We start from the raw sequence: 13,651 nt of genomic DNA on the forward strand, positions 1-13,651 counted from the left end.
ATGCAAATTTTGTGTTTATCTTTGCTCCTTCTGCAGTTTTCTGTTTGGTTTCCTCCACCTAAACACAATATCTGGTTTCAGATAATTCCTGTTTGATTTGTTATATCACTAAGGACATTGCAGAGGTACCTTCCCTGAATCTGGACCTCTGTATTTCACAGCATTGTACTCTTATGATAATTCACAAACGTTCTAAAACCTTAAAATACAATCCCTGCTTTCCTCCTGTTGCCTTGGCTGTATGTTGCAGTGAGACCTTCCTAAAACACATAGTAAAGGAGTGTATCCTCGACCTCTTCAGCCACTCTGCTGTCAGCATGTTGCCTCCTTTCTCTTTTCAACCCCTCACCTTTCCTCTACTGGCAGCTTGGGTGAAAGACGAGCTGTTTCTCAGACGAGCTGTGGATGTCCCATCCCAGTAAATGTTTAAGGCCATTTTGGATAAGGCCTAGAAGTGTTTAAGGCCAGGCTGGATAGGGCTTTGAGCAACCTAGTCTAGTAGAAGACAGATATGCCCATGGCAGGAAGGCTGGACTAGAGGATCTTTTGAGGTCTCTTCCAACCCAAACCATTCTGTGACCGTATGGTACAGGTTTCACAGAGTCCTGCAACATGAATCCTCCACTCACACATCACAGTGGAGCAAGCTACTATTGAGCTTGTAGAGGAAATGTTAAACATATAGAGTTTCCCAGCAATGATCCAGATGCCGTGAAGGCTTGTGTAATTAAGCATGAAGTGCAGGTAGTCTACTGATCTGGTCTGAGAGCTGCAGCAATTAATGGAGGACAGTATTTCAGATGTGTGTCTCTATGTGAGGTGCTGCCCTTAAGCATTATATATTTGCATTATATATTTCCATTAGGCAGAATATATTTTGCCATAACCTGGCAAAAGTTTAAGACAGCAGAGACAGGAATGGCAGCATGACAACACAGTAAGGAAGACAAGGATGTTGAGTTCTTTTTAATGGCACATGCTCAGTGCAGAATGGTGTTTCTAGGCCAGAAATGCAACCCAGGACTGCTGGGAGTAATCCATCCAACTTCACACTTTGCATGTATCTGAGTTTAGAGACAGGCTTGGTAGCTAAGCCCTTCCCCAGCCTGAGCAATGAAACACACAGCACTCCTCCATGCACTGAAATACAGAGAACCTATATTGACTGTACAGGGACCCTGCCAATAAACTCCTTGAATTAAACAATGCATGTCTCTCCCTGGTGATTAAAAACACACATGGCCACTGAAAAGTCCAGAATTTCATAAGCTTCCTACCTGTGCATAACAGGAAGGACTGTTCAGATTTAGACTCAAGTCACCATAACTAACTGTCCCAGGAATTTTTGGAAATATTGCTGCAGTTGTCTCAGACAGGTAAATCACTTCACTGAGAAACACTGAAACAAGTATACCTATTTTGCCTTGTACTTTCTCTGAGGCAGTGCTTTATGCTTTCACCACATTTCTACAGCGACCATACCTGTGGCAAAGTATTATACTACATTATCCCACTGCAAAATGTCTTAGACCAATTTTTTAAATGAACAATAACAAAGCTTTCATCTTACAGGTATCACAGAATAAAAACATTTCACTCATGTGGAGTTTTTATGTGTCTCCAGGGTTGTCAGTGGCCAGCACATCTTTATAAGGTCACTTTTAAATGAGTTTCCTCTACCATGCACATGGGCTGGAGTCACCTTCTAGGGTCACTCACTCTGATGCCTACTCTGGTTAGTATAAGACAAGGTTTGCAAATGTATTTCAAAAAACATTCCTAATAATACAATGGTATTACTTATTTACTTGAACTTCTTTCAGGGCTTAGTGAGATACATGTGACAGAAGTAATCTTCATACCAAAAAAAAAAAAAAGAAAAAAAGGCAAAAATATTACCTAATACTTCCTCCTCAACAAACAGGATTTGGAAAAACAAAATCTTTAGTATTATATGCCAATGACCACACACCATAGATACATGGTTTTTCTAGGAAGATGGAATGATAATTTGCAGTATTTGGGAACTGTTAAACAAGTTCACAAAACTTCTGTGTCAGCACAATCATTTAGTTGTCATAAAGTTTTTATTTTCTCTCAAAAAGAAAGCAAATAAAGCAGCAAAGAAAATACATCAAAATTTCATGAAAGCATTGTACTTTTATTTCAGGGGCTATCACTAAAGCCAATTTCCCTCATGAGATTTTTCCCTTCTGACAGACTTTGGGCTAATACAAAGACCTCTTGAAAGGAGATACCTGGAGATCTGAAGCCCTTCTTTTTCAGTCCCTGTGGGATTTTTCTGCCTACACTTTGCTCTTGCAAGAGAAAACTGTTCTCCTAGATGTGTGACAATGATAGCCCCTAGTGGAACTCAATTATGTCCACAGCAGCCTTTCACAAAACCTCTTCCACAACCACTGCTGGATTTGCAACACATGGGCGTACATTTTTCTATAAATGAGGAATTAATATGGCAACTGTCTTCATTTTTCACGCACGCTAGTTAGAAATTAGCTATGTGCCCTCTGTCATCAAGTTTTTTATTCTTCTCTCATCACCATTTTTAGACTTACACTTACTAATTATATTTTCCAGCTACATTTTTCCTGAAATGAAGGTTAGTATAAGATTTTATTGCTTTCATCATTACACTAATTCACAAGTTTAAAAAAATCTGTTTGTTCTTTGTTTTCACTTGAAGTGTTATGGCATTACTTACTGGCAGATGCTTACTCAGATGCTCTGAGATTGCTTCTAGATAACTGAAGGGAAATTAAAGCCTTCGGCAGCAGGTGCAACTCTTGCCTGCTTGTGGAAGTGTCCATTTCTCGTCCGGCTGAGTCTCCTTGCCCTGCTCCGGTGGTAGGATGCACATTGTCTCTCAGACACTCATGGTATCCTTGAGTCTGTCCCCCGAGAACAGAGTTCAGCAAGCTTGGTCTGCAGTAGGGGCTGCTCCTGAGGAAAAGACCCCAAGGCACAGGTGGAGTTGGGCAGGCAGAGGAGGGGCTGTGGACGGACTGCTCACACAGGGTGAGAAGCAGGTGGTGGTCTCTCCAGTGCCTCCCCTCCCTGAGAGCATCCCTGTGTCCCTACAGGCTGCCACATGTGGAGCACATCCCCAGGCTGCATCAGCCTTTTAGGCAGGGCTGCTCCATATCTAGGCTCATGTAGCATGGCTGGAGGCCATGAGCATAGCTGGGGCTTCACACCCCTCCTCAAGTCATGAACACTAATCCTGACCCTGAAGGGAAATAAGGGGATGCACCAGCATGCCCTGGCACAGGGCAGCAAGAGTCCCTGTCCCCTGCCTCAGCAGCCAATATCTTGCAGTGCTTTTCGCAGGAAGGGGAGCGAGCCCTGCAGGAAGCATGCAGGGAGGAGTGTGAACACCGGGAAGGTTGCAGGCCGTGCAGTGGCACTGCACCAGCTTCTGCACCAGGCAAATACCCCCTCACCTTTCCTGTTCAGCCTGGGGCATCTGTGCCAGGGGCCTGAACCTCTGCCAACAGCTTCTCTTTCTCCTGGGGATGGGGTGGGGTCATCTTAACATGGGTAAAACATGCATTTCTCTATATTCCAACTAGAGAGGATGGATTTCTGAATGAAACATTTCAATTGGAAGTTAGTGGGTTCTGTATTGTGCCTACTTGGCCTAACAATTCATCTCTTCATTCTCAGAGAACGGAATAAAAATATATTATAAATATATAAATACCAAGAAAACTCAATTACCAGCATTTGCATTTTCCATATGAATATCTAACTAGGAAACACTAGCAAGATTCCTGTGACTGAGTTTAACCCATCCTCAGGCTTAAAAAAAAAAAAATTTAAAACCCCAGTTACCCCCAATAGCAGTAAAGAAACAGTCTGTCATATGCTTTTTATTTAACTTTTTCACTCACTGGAATCTATAAACACTGATGGAATTCCTGGAACTAGAGTGAAAAGCATAAATTTTGTTTTCCACAGAGAAACCAACCCTCATGTGGAACTGAACCTGCAATGAGTTCTTAGAAGAGATGCATTTTTCCAGACTCCCCAAACTATTATACCAAGCAGCTCAAGGCACCTGCTGCAGCATTGCCAAGGGGTTTTGCACTTCGGATGGGCTCTCTGTGGGTGTCCACATCCATGGCAAAAGGAGAAGGCATGGATGGACAATAAATGGCCTAGTGTCACCAACAACAGCAAGGTGTCATTTCAGCGAGCAGAAGTGCTGGGCCTATTTACGAGCTAGGGTGGTGTGAGGCAGGGGAGGGGAGATGGGGCCTTTGCACAGCTACTCCTGAAATCTTTGTCATTCCAGGGACTAGTCAAGAGTCTGGACACTGCAGAAATCTGACACTAAACTGCCTTCTGAGAAACACCGTTCAACAGGCAGCAGCTTGAGGTTTCAGAGAGCAACCTAGGCAACTATTAAAAGAAAAAAAAAAAAAAAAAAAAAAAAAGAAAAAAAAGAAAAACAAAAAAACCCCAAAAAACCCAAAAAAATAACCAAACAAACCCACTCTTTTTTCCCGTAAGCTGTAAACTGACTGTCACTGACATTCCACTGGTTTTCCGAACATAGAAGAGTAAGCATTTCTGCGTAGTAAGTCGTGGCCTCGTTCTATTTCTCTTCCCCAGGTAACAGGCAGCAGATCAGCCGTTCCGATATGATCCCTTTAAAAATTAACTCGGTCCCGTCCTTTTAACTTCTTCTCCCATGCAAGCTGCTACCCGCGGAACAGAAGAAGTTACTTAACTGCTTTTACTTATGCATTTACTGCTTTAAAAATATTTTCAGCTTCGAAAAACACGTAAGCTTTCCTATCGGCCAACTCCTGAGGATTCCCCTTTGTCCGCGCAGCGATTAGGGACGCTCCGCTCCTGAGGGAAGGGCGGGAGGCGGGAGCAGCGGCCCCCACTCAGAGGGGACAAGCACGGCGAGAGAGCCAATCAGAGGGGAACGCTCGGGAAGACAGCCAATCAGAGGGGAACGCTAGGGGAGACCGCCAATCAGAGGGGAACGCTAGGGGAGACCGCCAATCAGAGGGCTGGGTTCCCAGTCCCGAGAGGGCGGGGCGAAGGCGCCGCGGCGCTGAGGGAAGGGCTGTCGTGGCGGCGTGAGGGGCTGAGGTGGGTCACTGTGCTTCGTTCCTGTTGGTAGATTTAAAAACATTTGATGCTGGCAGAAGTTCCTCATCCAGAATATTTCGTTTACGGAACGTGGTGTTCCCTCGAGTCCTTGGAGAATGAAGCAGGGTCATACTCGTTATTTTTGGTTTAAAAAGTTTGAAGACTTCCTTGTAGGCTCACAGACTGGTATTTCTAGGTCCCACTTTTTCAGTTTTAAATTGGAAATTTGGAACGTAGCTGGATGCACGTAGTGCATAGTGCATGCACGTAGCTGGATGAACGTAGTGGTTTTTTTTCTTACTGATTGACACACCCTTAAGGAACTAGTGATACCTGGAGTGAGTACTGAGCAGTTCGCTACTTCTGGTGTATTCATTCAAATTTTATCACTGGGAGTAGTAGTTACAATTCTATAGCTAATACTTGAATTATCCCATGGTTATGTTGCTACAAAGAAGTTTTAGTCAGTGATACACATCAGTTATGCTAAGGTGCCGTACTGTCCACTGCCTTCCAGCACTTAAGGTGTGGATCCATCCCTGCTTACCAACCCGTCCCTGCTTGCTCCACTCTCCCACACCAAGTCTGTTGGATGTAGATCTGATGGAGCGCCCAGCAGGCTGTCCAAAGGATTTTCTCTACGATCTTGTGATTTTGGCCCACTGCTTCAAGCTATCCACACTCCTTCCCTTAGAAGGTTCCCTTCTACTTTGTTCTCAATATGATTTTGTATATGTTTTTGCCTTTTTTGTTTCTTTGCCTGAACCTACCTTTTTACTTCTCCTGCACTACTTTTCTCTGTCCAGACTCCATTCAAGTAACCAACTACCCCCTAAGTCACCTTTTACTCCACCATAGAATTGGTTCAAATTCTATTACATTCATATCTGTAATTGGTATTTCCAAATTTGTAAGGTAGGCAGTTTTTTAGCCTCATGTCATGATACTTACTGATACATACAGGAAAATTGCCTTCTGTCACAGGTTTTCTTTATGGCCCTACAGTTCATTTTATTAAAATTAAATTACATCATGCACTTTTTAATGTAATTATCTGAGTTTGAGTCTTCCGCCTATTTTCGATTAAGAAAAAGTACTGTATTACCTTGTGTGGATGCCAGCTACAATATATCCTATTTTGCATTCACACTGTGTCTCTAGCCTTGTATAGCTTTTGCCTTTCTCCTGGTTCCCCTCAGAAGCATCAACTCACTTAGAGACCTGGTGCTCTCAACTAGCTTATACAATATCTCCTTTTTTCTTGTGAAACTGGAAGAAGGGGGAAAGCCCCCTCACAAATACATGGGGCAGTGAGAATTAGTACCTTTAAAAACAAATTTATAATCCATTAAAATCACTGAATCAGTTAATTTAAGAGTTATTACTTAAGGGAGATAATTTGTATTGCCTACATTCTCTTAATGGTTCTAGAGGTTTTATGAGAAATAAACACCAAGAAGCATAGCTAAAAAAATAAAAAAAACCCAGTTCTTTCAGAAAGAAATCAAATGTTCATGGTCTGTAGTTGGTCTGTTACTTCCTTCCAGAGGAAGATTATTGAATGCTTTGTGTAGCCTTCTGCTACATCGTGCATGTGCTAGACATTATGAAGCTATTCATGTTGAACCTGAAATTTGACCTCCTCTTTCAACATTTTGAGGTGATATGAAAAGTTTTTAACTGATCCGTATTCTGTATGTCTTCCAGACAACTGAAATGCTGAGAACATCACAAAACAAGATGTTTGCAGCTTTGAAGTATCACTCAACAGACTATTTATATGAGGTATGGTTTTATTGTTTCTCTTAATAGTCTGAACAAAATATAGCAAATTCAGTGAAATTGAGAAAAGATTGTGCTAAAAGATTGAGTGCACATTAAAAAAGAAAACAAGAATACTTTTTTTCAAATTCTCGTTAAGAGAGGCTTTTGTGCTGCACTTTGTGGGATAACATAGTGAAGTGATTACAGGCTTTTTAAATAAGAGAATTTAGGTACAATTTTGCACAGACTGTAAAACATCAATTATTTTTAGTGTCTGTTGCATTTACTTATAATGATTTACTTATTATGCACATAGAAGTTTTCTGCCCAGAGCTTTCTTTGGAGAATACACTGTTAAATTAAATTAATTACTTTCTGGAGAAATAATCCAACTTTTTAGCTACTTTGGTGTGTATTAGAATAGTGATAAATAATGCTGTATTCTTTAATGATTGTAGGGAAAAGTTCTTGCAATGTTTTAGATTAAATTCATGGAAAGGAGATTTTTTTTTTTTCCTCACACAAACGATGACTATTTTACAACCTCTTATCCCCAAAGTACCCAGTCATAACTGGTTTTCACTTACTTATATTTTCAAAGAAAGGCCACAGACCAAATACGAGACTTCTCTTGCCGAGGAGCAGAGGGGTGTTTTGCCAGAGGGGGGCATTTGTGGTGTGTGAGCAGAACAATGTAGCAAGACATGAGGCCTTCAGGAGTTCAGGGGGAGCAGAGGGGCACTCGGAGGCGCTCCTAGCACTTAACTGGAGAATTGCAGCCTGGGAAGTGGTCTGGCTGTAGCACTTGTGGTTGAACTGCAGTCTGTATTATGAAACATCGCCCACATCCCTTTCTTTAGGGTACAGCAGCTGTTCCGTATAGTGCCTGTGTCTGTCCCTGCTGTTTTCTTAGATTGTAGCAACCAGAACTTCTTTTTCTGTTGTAATTCCTGCAGTATGCAGTCTGTCATGCAGTGTTTGTGTGGATATCTTCTCAGTGTAGTTCCATTCAGCTTGATCACCAGTTGTTTCCATGTTCCTCAAAAATAGCTGTGTTAGCAAAACGTGTCATGGGCTTTATGCAAAAGAGAATTGCATGGCTTTTCTTGGCTGAGTTTTGAGGAGGATGGTTCTGACATCAGGACAACTGAAAACTTTTATAAGAGAAATGCTGAGGGACCTGCTGAACGGCTGCTCTGGAGCAGAGTAAATCTCGCTCTGTGGTGCTACCACAAGGATGTGGTCACACATTTAAAGGTATACAGATCTGACTGTGCAAGGGAGATGCTGTGCTGGGACTGGTTCCACTCTTGTGCCTAGTTGTTGCCCTCTAGAAAAAGCTATGTTGATTTTTCCTCTATCAATTGCCCTTGACTAAAGCTTCCAGGTTTTAGGAAACACTGGAATTCAATGACCTTATATCAAACTGCTTCCTGCACATAGCTCACTTAAGTGGATGCAGAATCCTGCTCCTAATGTACTTGTTATGCACTTATATCAATTGCAGGTGTAGTTTTTCCAGCTTCTCTTTATAAGTATCTTTGAAGAAAGATACTTTCAGTCATCCTAGACACAAGAGTTACGAACTTCATGCTCCTGAGTGTTGTAGGTGTGATTGCAAAGTCATCTTGGTAGTGCAAGTTTTTCTAGTGTTATAAGAAAACAATACATGCAAACTGAATGGAACTGGGATAATATCTTTCAGCTGGAAGAAAAATGTGCAGAGACCTTTATATTTTCTTGATAAACAGGGGTAAACATGTACTGATTGAATGCTACAGCTATTAATAATGGCCTTGAAAAATACTTTTATGTATTTGAGAATGTCAAGAAAAATTGTGTTTTATCAGACTTTATAAAGTGAACTAATCTAGCTTAAACTTTACCCTTTGAACTGTTTCATTTAAAATATTTTGTAAAATGCACCATTTTCCTGGTTTAAGGCTATTACCTGTGATAATAGCTCTAGGATGTATTTCTTCCACTTCACAGATATCAGTGACAGAAAACAATTTTAGCTATTAAGCTAAAGTTAGCCTCAGTAAAACTACACAGTGGTGTTTCAAATTTCTTTCAGATCTCTGTTTTATTATTGTATATACTTGCTTGTTCAACAGCTTCTACAGTAGCAGTAGCATTCTTCTTTATCCTATGTGTCCTTTGACAACTTTTATGTGCAAATTCCGACAGCTTCTTTTAATGAAGAGAAGGGTTATCCATAGCATTTCCTGTTTCTGTTATCTCTATTAGGAAATTTACTAGCTGCCCTTTATTTTATGATAAATGCAGTTGTTTCAGCAGTAACTCCAATACAGATTACCTAAACTGATACATGGCCAGTAACATGTAGAAGACATTGGTCCAGCTGCCCATAGTTGTCTGATTCTGTCTTCTTTATTCAGAATTTTTGAAAGAGATCAGTGAGGAAATGCCATGCTTTGACTTAGGCAAGAAGAACTCCATTGGATCAGATCTGTTTTTTCACAAGAGCCTTTTAAGGAAAAGATGCTATGATGGCAGGAGTTTTCGGATTTTTAATTAAAATTAACTAGCATTTCCAGAATTGTAACTATCCCACAAAGGATTAAATAGAAATTGAAAAAGGATTTGTATTCATGCAGTGACAGTATTTGTTTTCATTGCTTCCCATGTGTTTGTTTGTTTGTCGATGTTGGTTTATTTTGGTTTGTGGTTTTGGGATTTCTTTGCCCCTAGGTTTTCTCTTTTCTTATAGGAAGGTTTGAAAAGTACACCAAAGCATGGTTAGTCTGGTTGCAGTCCAAATCAGTGAAATATTTCAAATATTTGTAGTCTGTCACCTGAGATTTCTAGTAGTACAGGCAATATTTGGCTTGACAGCATATGTTGGAATGGTCAGGCAGTTCTTTGAGCTGGAGCAACACAGCTGAAGTGAGGCAATGGGTTTACAGCTAGAGAAAAGTTTCTGGTTTCATTCACTATGTTGTTCCACATGACTATAGCTAGTTCTCTTTTCCAATATGCCTTTAACTCCACAGACTTTTAAAGAACAACTTCTTTCTTCTTCTTTCTATAAACTCATTAAACACAAATATGTAAGTATAATTTTTCTTTGCTTCCTGAACTCACTGGTTATTCTTTGGTTCTGTGCTCTATTGCATAAGTACTAGGCATGGGTTTCTGTGACAAAAGAATTGTAAGGTAGTTTATTGAACTTGGATTCAGGGAAAAGTTACTAAACTTGCCACATAAAGTATTTCATTCCAGAATTCAATTGATTACTGTCCCTGGTTTTAGAGAAAATGAAAGGCTTTAAAAGTGCTTTCATTAGCTCATAATGACACATGAAAGACAGGAGGCCTTAGAATATTAAAAGCACTTGAAACAGCAGTAGTAGGAATGATGCTAAATTGTTTCTGGTCAGCTTATCCATATGTCCATTCAGGAGACCATTCCAAGTGTTAAGATAGGCACGTGTAATTGCACGTTCAAAGCTTAGTTAAAGTTTAGCTAAGTGTATGTTCAATTCTGCATACTCAGACGTGTAGATTAAAAGTTAAATAACAAATCAGGTAGATGTTAGTATCTTCTCTTAAGAAGAATAAAACCCTTGAAAGCAGTGGGAATGTTTGAAGAGGCAGTACACAAAAAGAATGGAGCTATCTCTCTCATGACTTTATCACATGCCTTTTTTTTATTCAGAGCATGGCAAGGCAGAAGTTTTCCATCTGGAAATTTTCACTTTGCTTTCCTCCCTGTTTGCATCAAGATGAAAAGTATCATCTCAATGGACTCTTTGCTGATGATAAGTATAGGAAGCCATGGACTAGAAGTATGTAATATAATCCTTAAGTTTACTGTAGATTTACTGTAGATTAAAAAAAACTTGTGTTTATCCATAATGAGATAAATCTGATAAAAAATATTCCAGACATAGCACTATGCCCTTTCTTATAGCTTTTGAAGGTAGAACATCTTCATTGTCCAAATTGAGGCAAATGGGCAATGGATATTTATTTGAGTATATTATTTTATATGAGGCATCATAAATGAGATGATATTTGATTAGTTTGTAGAGTTCTCTGGATAGATTTCTTTCCAGAGAAATGATTATGGAAGAAAAGCAATGATCAGAGATAAGTAAAATACCAAATCTGATTAGCTGGGAGAGGTTTGGAAGATGATGCTGAGGTTATGAGATGTGGCAAAAAATGAGGTCTTCGAATGACAAAGGGAAATACATGCATAAAAGTGTTTGCATCTTTCTTGTGCGTTTGTATTATTTTTGCTAATGGAAACTAAAGGTGTTTTTTCTTCTAGGCATCATGTGTAAAGTTTGATTAACTTCTGCAATGACTTAATCAATATATAAAAATTAATTTAAATATTTTCTGCATTAATTTTTTTCTCCTTTTCATCTTAGTTGGTTCAACACAGAACATGATGGCTATTTCAGTATTGGATCAGTGGAAGAGAATTTTACCTGTGGAGGATTTCCTGGAAAAGTCAGTAACTTTAAGTTAAAAACATTTATGATTTCTTTGATATCACTCAGGTATTTTGTGATTTATGTATTAATGATGAAAACAGAATATGAAGATGTTTCCTGATAGTAGCTAGTGTGCTGGAGCTGTACACTCTATCAGATAACTTAAAGATAGGTTTTTTCACTAAAAGTAGCATTGTCTTTTTATGGAGTTCACTGGTTCTGTATATATTTTTAATGGTTGTGTAATCTATTTATGACATTGGAGAAAGTCTCTGAAAACTGCATAAACATGAAAATAAGCCGTTTCCCTTCTCCTCTCTAAGACAGTTATCTTATGTAACTGTACAAGCATAGCTATGTGACTTGAAAATATTTTTCCATACTTAGAATAGTCTGCATTAAAATATTTGCCATTTTCTAGAAAAGCCTTACTAGGACTTTGATTTTGGAAGAGGTGGTCTGTGTAGTCTCAAAATAAGCAACTCAGTTAGATTTGTTCTATCTATAAAACTGTAGTGACACGGAGTGATGTCAGTGAAGTTCTAACTTGGGCAATGCTTTAAGGTTCATGGATTTTCAGATGCTTATGCCATGTGAAACTTTGGATATTAGTTATTATCAGTACCGTATTATTACAGTAACAAATAGTTATTACTTGTGAAGTATACTACTTATAGCTTTAAAATAATTTCTGAACTACAGTCAAAATGTTGTAAAATAGTTGATTTTTTTAAGATGGGCAGCACACATTCCCCACTATTGCTGTTTGCACATGAAGTCCTGTACTGAATTTCAGACGTGTACTTCTACACTGATTGTTTTTATGAGCCTTACCTTTAGATGACTAGCAAATAGCAAGATGATGTAATGCTAAGTATTATTAAAAATATGAATAAATCAATAGGATGCAAAATTGAGAAATCAGTTATCTGAAATAAGAATAGTAAGTACAATAATTGTAGATGAGCTGATTTGGGTGCTTCAGAAATGTCAGCACTTGTCAGAGTTACTATATTGTTGCAGTCAATTTATCTAGGTAGCATTAACACATATTTTAATAAACTATTGTAACTCTTTTGTCCAAATGCATGCTTAGCTCAGGAAAATCATGGGTTTTTTTTTTTTTCCTTTCTGTAGTCAAATGATTTTCCTACTTATTTGGCAAACAGTAGGGAGGCTTTCTTAATAAATAACAGTAGTACTGAGGTTAGTATGAAAAGTTGCAGGAAATAGAAGTGGTTTTGTTTCTTCATTTACCCTGTCTTTTTCCTATTGCTGTTACTTGCTATCTCTTCATGGTTTTTGAAACAAAAGTGTACATTTAACCCAGCAGCAAATTTTTATCACGAACCTTATGACATCAATAGGTTTGATTTTTTTTTTTTTTTTTTGTGCAGTTTTATGCTGGGTGTAAACTTAAAGGACTTTTCTTGCGGAAAAATTGAACATGTAGTTTGACCATGTATCCAGTGAATAGAGAGAACCCTAAATTCCAATCTTCTTCAGTAAATATGGTGATTATCAAAGTTCTTAGAGCATCTAAGTGCTGTTGATTCACTGAGGAGTCAGGGAAGTTACAGCATTGATTTGGCTACAACTTTAGCATCAGGCATTTTCTTTGTGTTTTTTAGGAAACCTATATCCTCTGTAGAGTTTCAGACTAGTAATGATTTAATAGAAGTTATTCCAAGTTCAAATCCTTGCTCTCAGACTGACACAGAAGAATCTTTTTTACTTATGAAGAATGGTTTTAAGGAAGACTCCACCCAAGACAAATATTTGAAGATTTATTATGCCACTGAATTTAAAGAACCACAACAAGGTAAAATGTTCAATTCGCTGCTTTCTGAGTTTTGGTTGAGTAATCTTGTTAACTTTTGTAGTTTTTTGCACATGTTCCAGAAACATTGATGAAATCATTTGAGTGTTCAAAAACTTTGCAGTTGCATAAGGTATAACCACTAAAGACAGATTTATTCCCTGGAGAAGCAGGGCTTGTTTTAATAGCTCAAGAGAGATGGCTTTCTGGGCTGTGAGTGCCCATGGCTGGGTCATGCCCAGCCTCTCACCCACCAGCACCCCCCAGTCCTGCTCACAGGGCTGCTCTTGATTTGTTCATTCCCCAGCCTGTGTTGATACAATATCATCTTTCTTGAACTCACAGTAATTTTCAACTTTTTTTATAATTGTTTTTTCTTTGTAGTTAGGGAACTCTAGTTAGATTGAGAGGAGTGAGTGCATCATTTAAAATTGCAATGAGCTAAGTTTCTTGGCCAGAACCTACTTCAAAAG

General features: G+C 39.0%; 1 protein-coding gene across 1 annotated transcript in view; it reads left to right on the top strand.

Moving 5' to 3' along the window:
- The first annotated feature begins 6,867 nt into the window (after window positions 1-6,867).
- Window positions 6,868-13,651, top strand: part of SHOC1 (shortage in chiasmata 1) — a 42,874-nt gene continuing 36,090 nt past the window's right edge. The window contains exons 1-4 of the mRNA XM_059492866.1: window positions 6,868-6,912; window positions 10,573-10,702; window positions 11,294-11,375; window positions 12,991-13,181. Coding sequence (XP_059348849.1) covers window positions 6,868-6,912; window positions 10,573-10,702; window positions 11,294-11,375; window positions 12,991-13,181 — 448 coding nt within the window. The remainder of the gene's footprint in view (window positions 6,913-10,572; window positions 10,703-11,293; window positions 11,376-12,990; window positions 13,182-13,651) is intronic.

The sequence above is a fragment of the Ammospiza nelsoni genome, chromosome Z (assembly GCF_027579445.1).
Source record: "Ammospiza nelsoni isolate bAmmNel1 chromosome Z, bAmmNel1.pri, whole genome shotgun sequence".
Lineage (NCBI taxonomy): Eukaryota > Metazoa > Chordata > Aves > Passeriformes > Passerellidae > Ammospiza > Ammospiza nelsoni.